Below are 18,916 nucleotides of genomic sequence, written 5' to 3'. Positions count from 1 at the left end.
GGAAACTCGACTTTTATCAGTCGCTTGCTTTGACATAACCACTGTGATTATAAAGTAAATAGTCGGGGGATTTAGTTTAGTTATATGTTGCATATAACTGCTGTTTACTAAAAATAGTAACAAAAACAACTTCACATAATGTTAGCGTACATTATATACTGTCTATGAACAGCAGTAATCTAGCACCACAATGTTTCTTCCTTTCTAGGTATAAAACTGACTGACATCAGTTCCATTGTCACTGTTACTGATCCAGCTATTCGAGTCAGTATTGGAAACATTATGCCATTTTACATATAATAGCAGTTTGATAAAAGGCAGCAATAATGTCTATAATGGTGTTCTGGAACGTTACTGCAGCATTCTACAATGTTGCATGTATGTTGCTCATAGAGTGTTTATATATGTTAATAGAGAGCTGGAGTCATGACATCACATCTGGGCTAGCCTCTGCTCCTCTAACTTCTGCTACTCAATTCAATCTCTCATTCAACATTTCTTTCATTGATGTTTTCATATTTTAGACAGCCCATCACCCACTGCAGCAACTACAATAAGAAACTTAAACCTCAGTCATGCTAACAACATTAAACTGCAATTAATTTGTGGGCACAGAAAAAAAGTACAACTGCCAAGAAAAGCCCACAAACAATTGCATTGTGGGTACCTGCAACACTTCATGACTTGGTTTTGTCTATTCATAAAACACTTTCTTCTACAGTAGTTCCTTCAATTTAGTAGTTCTAATCTCTATTGTCTAAAAACTTCCTCTCTGCCGGGCTGTTATCACAGATATGCCTCAACTAGCCGTGACCCCTAGACCCGCCCTTGGACTCGCTTCTTCCATCAAACTGTAAATTTTCACCCATGAACATCTAGGGATTATGGGAAATTGTGTTTGTTAAAAGCCAATATTGTTTTAAAGTACAATCCTTAATAAACATATGAAGAGAGCCACATGACACACTGACTGGATTTTTAGTTGTTAAGCTAGAAACAAATGTCAGTGGGATTTTGAATGATTTTTATTTTTATTTTTTACTTCTGTAACAGAACCTGAACCAGTTTTAAATTGGCTCTCCTATAAAAATTGTTTGTCACGTCCTGTTTGTGTTAGTATATATTGTTGATAGAATGTTGTGTTTACATGTTAATCAAGGTGCACTTTACTGCATTTTATTTGAGTGTCCAGATTTTTAGTGTCAAATTTGTATGCACTATATATTTTATTATATTAGTTAGTTGTTGTTTTTTAACTGGGAGCATACACTGTTATGTAAGGGGAAGCAGTGCAACAGATGTAATGTTTATAAGAAGGCTTTTAAATTCAGGTTCAAACGGCAAAAAAACAAAAAACGGAATCACGATACAAACAACAGGATATCATTGCCTTAATAATTCTTGTAAAGGAAGGAAACAAGTATTGTCTTTGGCATGTAAACTACATTTTATTAACAATCTCACAATGCAATGTGTCACATGCAATACAATGCAGTTGGTTCAAACTGTTGAGGGAGTAGTGAACAAGGGACTGAATGTGTGTGTAATATTCCAGAAAGTTTGAATGTGTTAAGCATGTTCACACAGTGTTGTAGATTACTCAGACAGTGTTGAGGAATGGTTTGACTATCCGAATGATGATTCCCGAGGACTGTGCCGAGGCTTTGTGCGTCACTCACTCTCAAACACCTCTTTCAACACTTGAGGATTCAACACATCTGCACTCGAGCACATACACACAAGCAGGCAGCCACACACACACACACACACACACACACACACACACAAAAATATTTATTCCGTTTTACATCTGCTCACAGTCACATGCATGTGCTTGCACATATGTATGTACACAGCCAGCCAGCCAGCCAGCCAGCCAGCCAGCCAGCGTCAACCTCATCAAATCATCAGTCAGTCAGTTATGTTTATATGAGGAACAGAGACAGCGTCAGAGTGAAGGGAGGTCTGCCAAAGAAGAAGTGAAAAACATCAGAGACAATAACAACAGCAGCACCCACTGCAGCATCGCAGCTTTCTCTTTCCCTGCCTGCCACAGCTCGGCTTTGTTAGTGAATAGTTTGTGTGTGTGTGTGTGTGTGTTTGTGTGTGTATTTGTGTGTGTGTTTGTGTGTGTGTGTGTGTGTGGTATGTTGCACGTTGCAGGGAAGAAAGCCAGCAGGCAAGGCGGTATCCAGGCCACTGCCTTGTTTTGATGTGGTCATGCTAATTAAAAAAGGAGCTTTTCTGCCAACACTAAGGGAAACACACAGGAAAAAGATAGAGCCATTTCACGAAAAAAAGCAGTAGGTTGCAGAGGTGTGTTTGTGGGGGGTATGTGCATGTTTCTGCATCTACATTAAGGGCAGTAAGCAGAGAGAATGTGAATTGTGAATTTTTGCTGATGTTTTTATGTTTTGTAAGGCTGCTGGATAAACACATTAGCGAAGTGAGAGCGACTGAGAGAGAGTGAAAGGAGATGAAGAGAAGGAGATGATGTGCTGGGGACATAAGGGAGTCTTTTTTGGATCTGACTCAGACTACTGGCTCAGACAGAACGGTGACGTCAGCATAGGCTTTACTAAGGATGGAGGGATCGAGGGAAAAACAGAGGGAGGCTGGAGATGACGCCCTGAGGGAGGTATAGGGATGAGAAAGATATTAAGGAGGGAGGGAGAGAGGATAGACCGAGAGAGAGAGAGGGAAGCCAGCAATAAGAGGCCTACCACATATATCTGGGTGTGACTTCGGAAACTGCAGCTAAGTGGGTTTAAGACAGATAAACAGAGAGAAAAAAAAACAGACAGTCAAAATGAGAGACAAAGAAGAGGAAACGGAGGAGAATAATTCCTTGGCGCAAAGGAGAAAGACAAAAGCTGAGAAAGAAATTGGTTTATTATCTTGGCTTAGAGAGTGTGTGGAAAAGAAAAAGAAAAGGTTGTGCAGACAAAAATAGACAGAGAAAGAAGAGTTGATAGCAGAGAGATAGAGTGCGCAAGAGAGATTATGTCAAATCTTTGCTCTATACCCTCTATTTAAAATACCAGTGAATAACCTCCAGTGCTTTATGAGTCAGCTGTGAAAGTTCCTAGAGCTGAGCCTTTTTTGCAGTGTCATAAAGTAAAAACGCACACATACCTACACCTAGTAACAAACCTGCATATTCTCCCTTCTGCCAACACATTTGCATCTTCTCTTTTCTTTTGTTCCTGGCATTGGTATTTTAAAAAAATGTATTTCAGTTATTCATGCATCTGTCTTTTGTACAGTCATGTGGTTTCACTGCCCAGTTTACTAGCATCTTTTCATGTCAATTACAATATTTTTTTCCATTTTTTCTTTAGGGATGTTACATTTTTATTACATCTCCTGAGTTTCCTGGTCTTACCAGTGTCAGGCTTTTTCAACTTTAAATGTGTACTGTATGTGTGGAAATAATTAATCCCTTTTTTGAGCACAAAGGTAGACTTCAGAGTGAAACTGGTAGCTGTAATCTCATGTCTTCATCTCTTGTTGTGATGACATCAGAATTATTTGACCAATTTTTAAACTACCAAATTTGTGAGGTCATTAAATGTGGCTGTACACTCCAGCCAGTCGTGTCCATCAGTGGGTGTTCTGAGCAAAGTTGTGGTAGCGTGTCAGTTTGTGTCCCCTCCAGTCCACAATTTGCACTGATGACAGGTGACCGATGATGAAGGCACCGGGGCAAGAAATTAAAAAGCACAGAGGCGAGAAAAAAGGAGGGATGGAGAGAGGGGGAGAAGACTGGTGGGTATTGTTATTAGAATATGACAGACATTGCAACAAATGGAGTTTTAAACCTTTTAAACTGCAATAACTTTTCACTTGACCACAGACGCACTGGTCAGCAATAGACACTGATATATGTCATAAGTGGATGTCTGTAGCCTACATTAATTTCTGTGTGTTATATGTGAATATTGAACAAAAAATTAAATTAGCCCTCATGCATATTTCATTATGCAAAGTGCTGAATGATACTGTAAGAAAAGTGACTTTAGGGGTTTGACATGCTCATTAAAAATATCTCAATGGGAGAATCTGAATGTTTTAATGTAAATGTCGCCTGTTTGACAGGTGTGCAGAGAGGAAAAGACGGAGAGACAGAACAGTTGTTCTAATTGAAAGAAAATATTCAGATGAGAGGAGATGTGGCTCATCAGCCACCTTAAAATAGGCCTTTCCTCCTCATGTGTCCTTTGTCCCTGTTCTTGCATGTGATTTAATACTTTATTCAAACCAGGAAGTGCCATTGAGATGCAGTGGCACTTCATTGCGGGGTAGCATTTTACATTATTATATGTTTCTATCATGATTATATATGGGCTCCAACTGTCCCCCTACAAATCATCTTTTGTTGTATGAACTGGCCTTGGCGTGTTTGATTACAAGCAGTTACACGTACATGTAATGCATGCATTTTTATAGCCACACACATGCAGGCATGCAAACACAAACCCTCACAGGTATGCCTTACATAACCTGTGTTAATAAGAGTGAGAAATACTTACTTTTAGTGTGTCAGAAGAGAGAGCCCCCCTGATAATTACAATTAATTATCTGGAGTCTGGGGCAAAATACTCTTACAGCCATAGGTTATTGTAATGGCTACACACACACACATACAACACACACACACACACACACACACACACACACACACACACACACACACACACACACACACATACACTCAGACACGCACACACACACACACACACACACACACACAGACACACACACACACACACACACACATACACACATTCACACATCAGAAGTGTCCTTGTGTAGCAGCTCTTCAGCAGCCATTGTGGACCATTGCGACTTAACTCAGTGATTCCATTAGTGTAACAGGTGTGTCGGTAAGGGCATATTATCTGCTCTCTTGTCAATCTAAAGGGTCGTAACACAGAGGACTCTTGAGTGTGTGTCAGGGTGAAGGCATTGTATTATGTAAGTGGTTATAATGCATCTCAGTATATATTACATTACATGCAATATATGTCAGGGTCTGCATAGCTCTATGAGTAAGTGCTTCGGACTTCTTCTTCTTTTGTGTGTGTGTTCGTCACATGTATCTTCATACATATCTAACATATCTGCTTCTTTCGCTTATCTTCTCTGTCCAGATGCAACAACCGGACCCAGTGTGCTGTGGTGGCCGGCCCTGACGTCTTCCCTGATCCTTGCCCTGGCACATATAAATACCTGGAGGTCCAGTATGAGTGTGTTCCTTACAGTAAGTACTGTACACTTCTTTTTAGAACTAGCCATACATAAAATGTTAATCCACACACTGTATTTTAAATGCCAGTGAAATTTAGGTAATCTCATTTAATTATCTTGATACACACTTGTAGCTTTTTAAAAATCAGACTGCAAAGGCCCAAACTGTAGTGTTTCTTACTGATTTCTCAACAGACAAACATTCAGTTTGTACCCAAGTGGCGTTTCTAATGGGGAATGTGAGTGCCAGAGTAAGTTTATATGGGAAGTTATGATACATCAGTGCTCACCGGGGAAAGTCCAAGGGAGGAAGGAAGAGAAAGACGAATGGCCTCAAAAGATGACAGATGGCTATATGACCTTTACCCGTGTGATAACAGTCTGGGAATAGCAGTATATGCCAAAAACGGTTTCTTTTTTTTTTGGTTTGTTTTTTGCATAGTTTTCTTGAAAATATGGTTTACAGCTCACTACATAATAAATGCATATGGGTTCAGAGTGTAGACTTCTTGGATTAAAGAGATCTGTTTGTCCTTGATGTTTATTGTACATTACATTCTGACTTAGAGGGTTTGTCCAAAGGCAAAGCTAAAGCACAACACCTGTGCCTGTTATAGCAAAATATACAAATCTCAAGTTGTTTCATCACTGCTGTTACTTTCTAGTGCAAGAGGTGTTAAGATTAGGTTTGTTCACATGGGTGTAAAACCCAACCAGATAACAGCAAAACAGCTAAAAATGCAATAGTTCTTATGACAAGAAAAAAAATCTAAATTACAGTACACCTCAAATTCACTGAGAGAAGACCAGAAGTTAGAATACAGACACTGATCTGAGTTGAATATACGTGTTATTGAAGATATGATATGATTTCTTTCCAATCCAGTTATAGATCTACTGCACGGACAATGCACCTAACATGCAGATGTAAATAGACAATATGCATTGTTCGTTACATCATAAATTACATTTCTTAAATTGTATTACATGTCTTTGATGAGTATTGCCCCCTTTGTCAAGCTCACACAAATGTAAATATAAAAAAAATAATGTGACTGTTGTGAAATGAGAATGTGTCTTTGTACATCTGCTGTACGTATTTTGTTGACACATTTTCTTTGCACTTAAAACACCTCTGGGATACAACATCCCATAAAAGACATAATTGAGATACAGATTAGATTTATTCACTGCTAAAACTTTGTCTCAAAAAGTCCATTTAGTCTCAAAATCTGACTTTCACACATAAAAGCAGTTGATTAAGTCACTTGAGCTTCACTTGTTTTGAGTAAACTGACACGTTTTTTTTTTTTTAGTAATTATCAGCTTTTTGAAAACACGTTTAAAAAATAGCTTAATCCTTATGCAGACTTAGTTTCATGAGTACGGAAGAAATGTCACTTTGTTTGAAGTGTACTGACAAAAGAAATGTGTGCGCCAGATATGAACTAGTAGTGATTGATCGGAGAAAGTCTCGATGTTGATTTTTTGTTTGTTTGTGTGTATGTGTAGAATCCTTCCTCAAGTAATGCAGAAGTGGCAGACATTTATTTTGAGTCTTTTTCTGAGTATTCAGCCTTGGCACCACAGTCTATACAGACGGCCAAGGTGATCTCCCACACTGAAGCATTCAATTATGTCTGGCTAAACGGCTCTTGCCTGGCGTCTAGAATGGCCAGCAGATTAAATAATAGGACTATCAGAGCCCTCTCTGGAGCATATGGAAACACAACCTGATACCTGCTTAATGCCCCAAGAAGCGCCGGCACACACTCACACAACACACTCAGGCATCAAAACTGAGTGTGTCTCAGTGTGTGTTTTCACTCTTCTCTCACCCATTCATTTGAAACTTGTCTGCATGTGCTGTCTTTATATTTATTATAACTAACTGCAGGCCAGCTTGGAAAAATACATCACTGCTTATTTCATAGATACATCACACAGAAGTGTAAAGGGAGATGAGTTGCATGTTGATCTGATAAACAATGAGTCCGTCAGGGTAATGACCCCCCCCCCCCCTCGCAAAAAATAGACAGCATCTGAAACCAAAGTCATTAGAGAGCTCAGCTAACAGAGCGAGGGAGGGAGAGATGAAGCACTGGAGAAAAAGATAGAGAGGAAGAGAGAGATGGTGTGTTGTAGAGAGAGAGCCTTTGACAGTACATTAGCAGTTTCCATGTACTGACTAAGTGTTCAGGCTGGATCAGGTGGCTCTGTGATACACTACCTGCCTCCTGTGGGTGTGTTTAGTCATGAGAAATGTTGCACAACGTTGCAGAGAGAAATATGTTATATAAATGTGATACAACTCCTTGAATACCATGACTCTACACTTCACATTGTTTTGTCTGAGTGTACCTCAAGCCTTACGTGACACAACCCAATTCACAGAGCCCTCATATTGCATCGTTCAAATATTTATAAAATCAATTTTCTTTGAAAGGTGTAATAATGTCTGGTGTAAAGAAGATACTCCTGTCCGCTGACATTCAGGCTGGAGATCCAGCTGTCTACGATCAAACCAGCAGGCTTGACATATCAAATCAATGCTGTCAGCTGCGTTGTTTTGAAAGATCCATTTCCTAAGACATTAAGTGGTAAAATATCTCCAAAATGTTGCCATAAATCAAAACGAATCAATAAAGAAGGCTCATTTTCTGAAATATATGACAATGCAAACTGTCACATCCCTAAAACACTCACAAGCTCCAACTTTAACAAATTGTCATATTCACGTACAAAGGTTTGGTTGGCTTCGGTGCATTCAAATGACTATAACATCAAGGGACATCCATAAATAAAGTATAAAAAAAGTATAGGCCTCCCCTTCATTAAACACAGATAGGTGCTGGTTGCAGAAACACCTGACATAGTGATCACCTCTGATGTCAGGTGTTGCTAATCAGAAATTGATTACATGGACAGAAAATGAGCTGAGGTTTCCCTGGGCACTGGCGTTAAAGCCGAGCTGGTATGTTTCCCACTACTAGATATTGTAAACAAATCTCAAAGTGGGTTGTAAAACAGGTAATTAAATTATGTACGGTTCAGTTTTCAGGGAAATTTTGCCCCCACTCCTCCTCTTCTCCTCTCCTTTTCTTTTTTCTTGAGGATTTTTGGCTTGAAGTACCACAACTCTTCATCTCTCCTCCCTGCACTGCAGGTTTTTGGCTGTTTTCCAAAGCTAAATTCAAGTGCTCTCCCGCTTCCTCTCTCTAGCGCTCTGTGGTATGAGTATGTTGCAGTCGTGTGCCAAACTAGCCAGCTAGCTTTGGCAGTAATTAGCCACCTGTGTATACTTGCTCATAGCATTGCAGGCAGACTATAAATATCCATACATTAACACACCACTATAAACTACTTCTCCAAGGCAGCTCTCATACATGGATATATTTAATCTCTACAAATGTTGCGGAAGAAGATATTTGATTATATGTATTATTTCATTCATGTTCATCTATTTAAACACCCAGGATTATGTCTATCTGTTTTCTCAACTACATGTAGTAGACCCTGGCTCTCCAACTGGTGTTATGAAGCAATTAGCCTACTACCACATTTAGTGTATTAATCAGAAAACCCAGTGATATGTTATGCAATACCCATGCAGTCTATTTTAGACAATAGAACTTGGCTCAGTAGGAAAGCTAATTAAAAGATAAAATCACCTTCTTGTCTGTCCAATTAAAGACTTCTGTCAGATTGGACCCTTGGAATAACTTCATCATGATGACATGAGAGGAGCTGTATGCGTCTGTGTGTGTGTGCTAGCATGTATGTTGTTGTGGAAACGATTGCTCAGTTAGGTGTCTGTCCTTGCCTGTAAGTGTACAGTATGTGTGAATATACATGTAGGCTACATGCATGTACCGTGTGTGTGTGTGTGTGTGTGTGTGTGTGTGTGTGTTTGTGTGTTTGTGTGTGTGTGTGTGTGTGTGTGTGTGTGTGTGTGTGTGTGTGTGTGTGTGTGTGTACACATATGCAAGGGTTTTTTGTGTTTCCCAGAGCGAGCAAGAGAAGATGGAAAGGAACCAAAGGGACAGAAGGAGAGAGACAGAGTGAGGGAGTGAGAGAGGAAAGAGCGACAGCCGAAACACAGATAGAGAGAAATAGGTTAGACGAGGCCAGCAGACGAGGAACAGAAAGAATGAATTAACTGATAAAAGACACAGTGTGAGATGGACAGGGTTGGGGCTAGGGGGAAGTGGCAGAAATTCAGGGGACGTAATAGAGAGAATGAACGAGGAGAAAGACACAGCATGAAATGACGAGAGAGAATGGCCAGTGAGGATGAGAGGACAGAGAGAAAGAATAGAATAATGAGGAGAGAAAGATTTGAAAAAAAAAAAAAAACTGTCTGTGTCCATAAATGACCTTGGGCTTTAGCTGGCCGAGCTGATTGGAGATCAGAGATAATAGTGGTAAGGCTGCTGTCGCCACTCTTTGTCTGCAGAGACATGCACGGAAGTGTGCCTGTGCAACATGCTTACACACCTATTACATATACTCATGAGCACACACACTCTCTTTCCTCCTAGATGAATACCTCCTTAATAAACCATACGTTTTCAATAAAAATGCTAATTATCTTTACACCGCAGCACAGTCAGGTTAACACAGCCTCTGTATGTGTGTGAGTGTGTGTGATTGCACACAAGAAGGAGAAAGAGAAATGGAAAGAGACAAAGAGAGCATCCAAGAAACAGTAACAGAGGTTTTCATGTGATTACAGAAGTTTTGAAAAATTGAGAAGATACAGACTCATATTTTAATGAATATTTTGATTATTTTTAATGAATGTGAAACTAGACAGGCGAGAGATTCTCACATTGCTTTTCCTCATTGCTCTAAGTGTTATTGTTCTGCAATTGCTTTCTAATACTTATTCAAAGTCTAGCTTGGAATAAATGAGCAGGAATCCTTTTTTTTTCTGTTGCTGCAAAACTAACTATTCAGTAGTGCAATCTAAGTGGATTTGCAAGTGATCAGTCAAAGATGCTAGATAGATAAAAACATGCTGCACCTCTGCAGAATTAAATTGAGAATAACACTAAGAAAAAGATTGAGAGAAGATACTTTCTTGTTGACGTTTTCTTGGAAACAAGGACGTTTTCCAGCCAGTTGTCATTGAACAAATTATTTTTAATCACTCTCTTATAGCTATCCTCGGTGGCTGGCACAGAAGACCTCTCATCTCTTATGTAGGGATTACAGGGGTTACTCAGATTCATTTGGTTATCAGAAATAATTAATAATTGATTATTTAATTCACATTAAATCCACCTCAGGGGCACCACCATGGGAGATAGGGAAATGATAACCAATTCACTGATAGTCTCATAAATAATTCACCCTAAATCTTGGTATCCTAAATAATAATTAGATTATGAAAATACATTGTTAAATCTGGTTGGATGATTAATAACCAAATTCAGTCATAACATTGTTGTAGCTGAGTTTGTAGCATCTATGAAATAATAACACAGTGAAGGCAGTTTAGAGTACTATGCGTGAGAGGTTGACTTCAGCAATATCCTGGCAAAAACCACCAGTACAACTTATTTTTAAAATATAACAGGGTTTATGTTACTTTAACAGAAGTAACTGTACAGCCAAGATAAAGGGAGGACTACAAACAATATGGTCGACTCCACCACGTGGAGTGGGTGAAGTCATGTGTGGGAGAAGGGGAGCACAGAAAAGGAGCTATAAAGCAATATGGCTGCCCTGACCACGTGGAATGGGTGAAATCACGTGTGTGTAGGAATGAGGAGACACACAAAGGGACCGGCAAAACAGACAGGAAAATTGAAAACCCCGGCCTGAATCAAGCGTGAGCCGTGGGTGCTCATTCTGTGCGTGTGTGTATTACAGTAAGAGAGCAAGAGAGAGAAATGCATGCAAGAGTAACTGGGTGAAATCACCACCAGAGAACAGCTGAGTCAGCAGTCATTTTGACCGAAATAACACTGTTTAGCAAAGTGGAGTTCTCACAGAACACTTCACATCACAACATAAGCATGTAGCATAAAACCATATGTAGCATCAAATATAAGCATCTAACATCAAAGCATCAGCGGTTAGCATCAAATCACACACAGTTTCATGACTAAGTCTGCCCAGATGTCAGCTCTTACTTGATAGTCACCCTAATACACAGTTATGTCTGGATCACATCTCTTTCCGAGTCCGCTCCACATGGTGGAGTGAAGATCAGAAATGTCAACTTCGTAAAAGTAATAAGGAAATTGATTGTCCTTTACTTGGCCAGACCTATAAACACATTTACGATCCAATAGCATTTCGAGGACAAACAATGGGACTCACTGAATATGTAAATGTTGTCTGGTTTTTTAAGGATTGCTTAAAGTGATGTATGTAATATTGCAAGTGTGGGCCTTACAGGGTTAAAGAAACAACTGTGTGGTTTGCAGTCTGTAGACAAAGTCGTAGACAGTTGTAGACAAATAGTTACTTGAGTGTTGAATAAAGCTTACGTTGAATCTTACTCTAAACCATGGCCACATGGTAAAAGTAAGAACATTTGGTATCTTTGTTCTTTGTCCTTTTGTCCTGATCAGAAGGGGATCTGCTTTAGCCATGCAAGGAGCAGCAACATAGAGGCGAAGGGAGTGCGTGTTATCCTCTTTTATTGATACGGTGATGTCATAGCTGGACAATTTTCATGGGCGAAGTTAAGACTTAAGAATTTCTTGAAAACTGAGTTTCAGGAGCAAAGGCCCTACACTTGCATTATCTAGCATACTTGAACTAACCTTGAGAAAACCTTAAGGTTTCAATATATGTCTCACCAACCTGAGTTTACAATCATGTGCACTGAAAGATGAATGACTGTGACTTTTGGAAAACATTCATTTCTTATCCCTCATGGAGATTAAAAACAGAGATGCCTAAAAAATGCTGCAATGAGCTCACCAACAGAAGCGTCTGCTAATCTAGTGAAAACAACGAGCTGCAATACAAATTGAATGACATTTTGTTGACATTTTGTGCGTCATTTGGTATACCTGTTGTTGCCACACTTTTTCATTTGAAATCTATTAGTTGCAGGCAACCTTGAACTCTGTGTATTTTTCCTTTGTGTCTGCGAGCCTGTATAACAGCCTCAGGTGAAGTCCTTGTTGTTCAGTGTCATTAATCCCCGTCTTCTCTACCACATTGTGTCTCTTATTGTTTATATGTGTGTATGGGTGTGTGCAAGAATGTTTGTGTGTGTGTGTGCATTTGGTACATCGATATCTGTCGCTCCATCTCACACACCCCTCTGCATAGACACACTATCTGCTTTCTCTCCCAGCTTTTCTCACAAGGGAACTGCTTCCTTGTGGTGAACCATTTTATATCTTAACTTGTAATGGCACACTCACACTCACACTCACACACACACACACACACGCACACGCACACACACACAAACACTCTCACACAAGCATATACACACTTGTTTTAGGTTTAACACGATCTCCTTCCAGAGATTGCTTATTTATCGGGAGTTGTGCTAAGCCGCACCAGTTACCATGCATTTTTCATGAGCCAAGGATTTAATGGTTGCTTGTGTGTGTGTGTGTGTGTGTGTGTGTGTGTGTGTGTGTGTGTTTCTGTGTGTTTCTGTGTGTCATATGTTTGTATATATCTTGTGGTTGCTGATGAGGTTTGGCTTTAATGTGTTAAAGAATTTATGCATGTACAGTGCAATATGTAGTGCATTTGTGCTATATATAAACATGTAGCATCCGGAGGTCCTTCCAAATGTTTATTCCTTTGTGGTCTCCTCTCCTCTCCTCTCCTCTCCCCTCCTCTCCTCCCTACTCCTCTCCTCTCCCCTCCTCTCCTCCCTACTTCTCTCCTCTCCCCTCCTCTCCTCCCTACTCTTCTCCTCTCCTCTCCTCGTTCCTTCTCTCGGGGGACCAGTTCCATTCAGCAGGTCGCTAACGGTCTTGAAAGACACAAGGGCACTGCCTGCAGGATTAGGTTTCTGCCATGTTCACATTCCACTCAGTCCCCCGGGGAGCAAGGTGGAATGGAATTCATATGTTTAAGAGGCTCTGAGCAAGTGTGCACATTTCATTGCAGGGCGACATGAACAACCCTCCGCTGAAGCTCTAAGGATAACGCTTTGACTATAATAGAGAGGGAATTGGTATTGGGATTGAAGCAAACCAGTATATTCAGTGTGCTTTCACCTCCACATGTGTATGAGTGTTTGCACACTCATACACAGAGTAGGTTACATATACAAAACATCAGCTCACCCACTGTGCATCAGAAAGCATTTTAATGTGGCAGTTTTGGCTGGTCCACTGAAATGCAATTCCAGTAATCAAATCTGTTCTCTGGTTTTCATTGCTCTGTTGCTATTAGCATACATTAAAGAGCTCATTATCTCAGGTCATTTGTATTGCTGTATTTCGCCCTGCACTGTGGCTAGGACCACCATGGATACTATGAATATGTGTGTGTTTGTGCTCTTGTGTGTTTGATCTCAGTATCTCTCTCCCTATCTCTGTGCCTGCAAGGCACGTGTGTGTCTGTCTCTGCATATGTGTGTATGTGTGACATATGTGAGATGCATTACTGTCAGATAGCTTACCCGTTGCAGTGCAGTCTCCTCAGACGCTTACGTAATGTTATTACCAATCACACATGGAGAGCATCCTGGCACTCTCACAAGGTTAGGATGAAATATGAGAACGATTATGGAGATCCAAGATTGTATTATCATGATTTCTTTATTATTGCATCATTAATCTATTTTTGTCTCTTGTCTCTTTCTTTCTTTCTTTCTCTCCTCTTTTTCTCCATATCGTTTTCCTTGTCTCTTGCAGAAGTAGAACAAAAAGGTAAGTGAAACACACTCACACATGCACGCATGTTCAAATCTGGGGTTGGGTGTTACTGTTTGATGGCAATGCCTGCATCGGTTTGTACCTCATGGCAGACTGACATCTCTCTCAAAGTCACTGCAGTTATATTAAGACAGCTTGATCTCTGCATATAGAAGCAATTTAGGAACACTGGTTCTCATTAGACACAGTCTAGGCTCATATTATTCCATGGTATCATGTACAATGTCACTTAACAAACTCTCCATGGGTCGAGCACATTTTTATGATGAGCCAATGAACAGAGAATTACATTGACATCTCATATTTAGCATGCTTCCCCATGATATGAAAATTATGATAGCGCTTTGAATAGGCAATAAAAATTAAATCAATATTCCCAGCCCTTTTCGTTGGATCTGGAATTATATTATTTAGAAGAACAGGAAAACCACAGTGTGCATCTGGCCTTTCATATGCATCTGGTGTGTCTATGTGTGTGTGTGTGACAGCATTCCAGTTAAATTACAAAGGTCCCCATGACTCCGGTCGCACTGGCTTCCCAGAATTTACTACGTCTCCCACATCACTCATAAAACATGACCCCAGTATTCCAAGATGGGAATACCAAGCACAGAGTGGGAAATTAATTATTGTAACAATTGCAGAAACAGCAGGCGATAAAAGAGGTGTTTGGCTCTACGGTTGGTTGTTTCTGACAGAAATAGAAAGGGAGAGACAGGAAGAAAGAGCTATGAGACTAATGAGGAGCCAGGGTGGGAGGGATAAACTGGAATAGAGGAAAAGGGGGAAGTAGAACAAAATGTGCCATTTTCTCTTAGCTGTGAGAGCAGGGTATTATCTGTTGAATAGGAGGCATGCTGTTGCTGTGCTTAAGAATGACAGTGACTATACAACAACCAAATCACAACACAGTAAGCCTATCATGTCATCGTCACTCACTCATAGTTAAGGTTAAGTTACATCACAATGTAAAATTAATGAAAAGAAACAAAACATCTCACAAGCACTGTCAGAAAATCTAAAGAGACTAGTTGACATGTTACAGTGACTGCATAAAAATGCATCTAATGTGATTTTTTTCCCATTTGTTCCTCAGTGTTTCTTTGTCCTGGCATTCTGCGAGGAGTGTACCAAAGCGAGCATCTCTTTGAGTCAGACCACCAATCCGGTGCCTGGTGCAAAGACCCCCTACAGGCCTCAGACAAAATCTATTATATGCCCTGGACTCCATACCGCACAGACACCTTGACAGAGTACTCATCAAAGGAGGACTTTATTGCTGGCCGTCCCACCACCACCTACAAACTCCCACATCGTGTGGATGGGACTGGCTTTGTTGTCTACGATGGGGCACTCTTTTTCAATAAGGAGCGCACCCGCAACATTGTAAAGTTTGACCTACGCACGCGCATCAAGAGTGGTGAGGCCATTATTGCCAATGCCAACTACCATGACACCTCACCATACCGCTGGGGAGGCAAGTCAGACATCGACTTAGCGGTAGATGAGAACGGACTGTGGGTGATCTATGCAACAGAACAGAATAATGGGCGCATTGTGGTGAGCCAGCTCAACCCCTACACCCTACGGATCGAAGGCTCCTGGGACACCAGCTATGACAAACGCTCTGCATCTAATGCCTTCATGATCTGCGGTGTCCTGTATGTGGTGAAAACTGTCTATGAAGACGACGACAACGAAGGAACGGGGAACAAGATCGATTACATGTACAACACTGACAAGAGCAAGGAGATGACTGTTAACATACCATTCCCTAATTCTTACCAGTACATTGCAGCAGTGGATTACAACCCTAGAGACAACCTGCTGTATGTGTGGAATAACTATCACGTGGTCAAGTACTCATTGGATTTTGGCAACAACGGTAGGTTTCACCAACATCCCAGTTTCTCCATTTCCGCTCCTCCGCCCGGTCATTCTTTTACTTTGAATGACCAGTTTTTGGCTTAGCACCATCATGTGTAATAAGGAAAGTATGCTGAGTTGATTACTTTCCCTCCCTAAATTTATTGGACAGGTTTTGATGTGCTTCTTTTTTTTAAAACCCTTTCATCAAATACCTAGGCATATATGTAAGTTAATGCTTTTAATATTCATTTTAATGATAAATGATTTTTGTTGTGACATAAGGGATATTTACAGCCACTAATCTTCCTCCAATAATTCTGCAAAATAACATTAAAAGGAAGAAAAAGAAAAGCACCATCTGTCCTGTCACAGTTCTCAATTATGATTCCCCCTCCCACCCCAACCATGGTATCGCTCTGTGTTTTTGGAAGTCAGAAAACCTTGAGTTTACTTTTAAGGCTGTATTAAAATCTGGTACTGTACATATACCAGCACCATTGACATTGTCAGCTGATGTCAACACAGTAGCTATTTGTGGAAATATTTGTTTTTTTTAGTACTTTTTCCAGTTAACCAAAGAAAGATTCATGGGCATCATAAAGACTACCTTGATCTTTAAAAGACTATATCAGAAGAAGTTATACTGAGCTTTACAAACTGTAAATGCTATTTGCCTTTTGCTGTATCACTTGCTGTCCTTCTCTGGAGTAGCTACATATCATAATGCATTCTTCTTGAATGAAGCCAGGAATGTGTGGAATAATGCAGTGATACTGCTTTCATACAAGACATCTGCATATTGTATGATGACAATCCTATGTAATGCCAACCTGTTTTTAAGCATTCATGTAAGACTACAGTTAAAACTTTACTATAAGATATATTGCTGTGATATTTGGTACACACATGACTTTTCATCTAGCACTAGCATCTTGTCAGAATGTAATTTTACCTAAAAAAATTAATGACATTCTCATCAGCCTCAGCTAAACTTTGTGTTTGGTGCTAATAAGCAAAAGGTTGCTATACCAACACGGTGAAAATGATAAACATTGTACATTACCTGCTAAATATCCACATGCTGGCATTCAGGTACAGTGTTGCGTGTAGGTCATCCGTGTTTTGAAGGCACTGAGAACCCAATACACAATCTGTAAAATTAACTTGAAGCTTTAAAAAATACGCTTTGGGTTGTGTTTACACAGGTACAAAGAAATGTGAGCTGTGACCTGTGTATTCATTAAAATAGAGCAGCAAATATTGTGTTAGATATGTGGCTGAAAAATGTTGCTGAAACACTTTCTGTGTAGAAATGACGCTAGTCGAGATTAACAACAGAAATGCATATGCAGATATCCTCTCTGAAACATCTACAGGCCTACTTCTCTAAGCTGAATACTGCTGATAAAGACTGAAGGAAGGTCATGAATCCAGGTTGCTGGATGACTCATTTAGATTAAGCAGGTCATTTTGTCAGTCTGAAAGGTGAAGAAACACTGTCTAACTCAGATTGACTCACTTCCAACTCCGGTGTGAGATTAGAGTCCACCCTCCCTTCTTTCTTTCCTCTGGATGGAAGGGCTTAGGCCCCTGGAGCCTGAAGGGCTATTTGCCCAGCATAATTGCCTTTCAGCACCTTTCTATGGAGTGGTCAAGGCAGTCTGGCTGCGTGTCTTATTAAATGATGTCTGAATTAACGCATGCTCTTACATACAATTAGGAGGCGCAGTACAAGGAATTATAGAGAGAGGCAGCATTAAACTTGGTTTCTACCGATCAGTGTGTGCGCGTGTGAAGAGAAGCCATGCTGTAAAAATGTGTATGTGTGTTTATGCATGCGTGATGATGTGCATGCCTGTGTGTGTGTGTGTGTGGGGTAATGTGCTTACAGTATGAGTTTGTGTTTCTCTATTCATGAGTGTGCACATGGGTTTATTGGTGTACACTTGAGAGTGTGATCACTCTCATAATGGAGCTTGGAGTGTCTCAGGAGGCTCTAAAGAGGAGATCAATGGGGATTCAATGTAGAGAATGACCTCCAGTGCACAGCAACAAGCCAGACTGCTGACCAGCGGGAGATAAATACATACGATCAGGGTGTGATTTATGAAAAAATCAGTGGGCGAGGGGTGTATTTGAAACATTTTTATTCATGTAAATGAATCAGAACCACAGTAAGTCTGTACAGACTGTGAAGCATATTAGGTTATTTGCAGGAATACTTTAATCCATTTTTAAAAAATGAATTCATCAAGCTATGTTAAGTTCATGCTTTGTTCTTTACTCATGTGATCACATACAACAAAACAAAAGGTTAAATGGTAATTTAACATGCCAGAATTACAACTCCCAACACTACTTTCAGTAGTGTGTGGCACCCCTGGGCTGGAGCTACCAATACACTTAATGTCATGCACAGCACCCAGCAAACTTCATTATTTTTTTTAAAGTTTTTTTTTGGGGGGGGCTTTTTGCCTTTAATGTAGTAGAGAAAGACAGGAAACTGGAGGCAGAGAGGGGGAGTGACATGCAGGATAGGACCACTCGGTGCGGGATTCAAACCGGGGTTGCCTGCAGCGAGGACTATAGCTTCAACATATGGGCGGGTGCTCTACCCACTGAGCTATGCTCAACCCAGCAAACTTCATTATTGAATGGAAAATAATCAGAACAGCACAACATGCTTTCATCAAAGAAATATATAGGCTACAAAATGTGCCAACTTGTTAGACCAAGAAAACAGTCTGCTCTGATGATAGACTTCTGTCTTAATTTTCTGCAGTGTGTCACCCCTCTTTTAACTCCTTCTACAAAGCCCTGAGCAGGGAAAGTGGCAACCTCTGGTCCATCTACCATGTCATCACTTAGCCTGAACACTCTCTATTGCCATATGAACATTGACAGTGAAAGTCCATTTCTGATTGTAT

At 40.3% G+C, this 18,916-nt stretch overlaps 1 protein-coding gene across 1 annotated transcript in view; it reads left to right on the top strand.

Moving 5' to 3' along the window:
- adgrl3.1 (adhesion G protein-coupled receptor L3.1) overlaps window positions 1-18,916 on the top strand; it is an 85,752-nt gene that overhangs the window by 16,054 nt on the left and 50,782 nt on the right. The window contains exons 3-5 of the mRNA XM_053326573.1: window positions 5,154-5,263; window positions 14,100-14,114; window positions 15,217-16,005. Of these exons, the coding sequence (XP_053182548.1) occupies window positions 5,154-5,263; window positions 14,100-14,114; window positions 15,217-16,005 (914 nt within the window). The remainder of the gene's footprint in view (window positions 1-5,153; window positions 5,264-14,099; window positions 14,115-15,216; window positions 16,006-18,916) is intronic.

The sequence above is a fragment of the Scomber japonicus genome, chromosome 2 (genome assembly GCF_027409825.1).
Source record: "Scomber japonicus isolate fScoJap1 chromosome 2, fScoJap1.pri, whole genome shotgun sequence".
NCBI classification, from domain to species: domain Eukaryota; kingdom Metazoa; phylum Chordata; class Actinopteri; order Scombriformes; family Scombridae; genus Scomber; species Scomber japonicus.
Note: the sequence above shows the minus strand (reverse complement) of the source record. Positions and strands in the feature narration are given on the sequence as shown.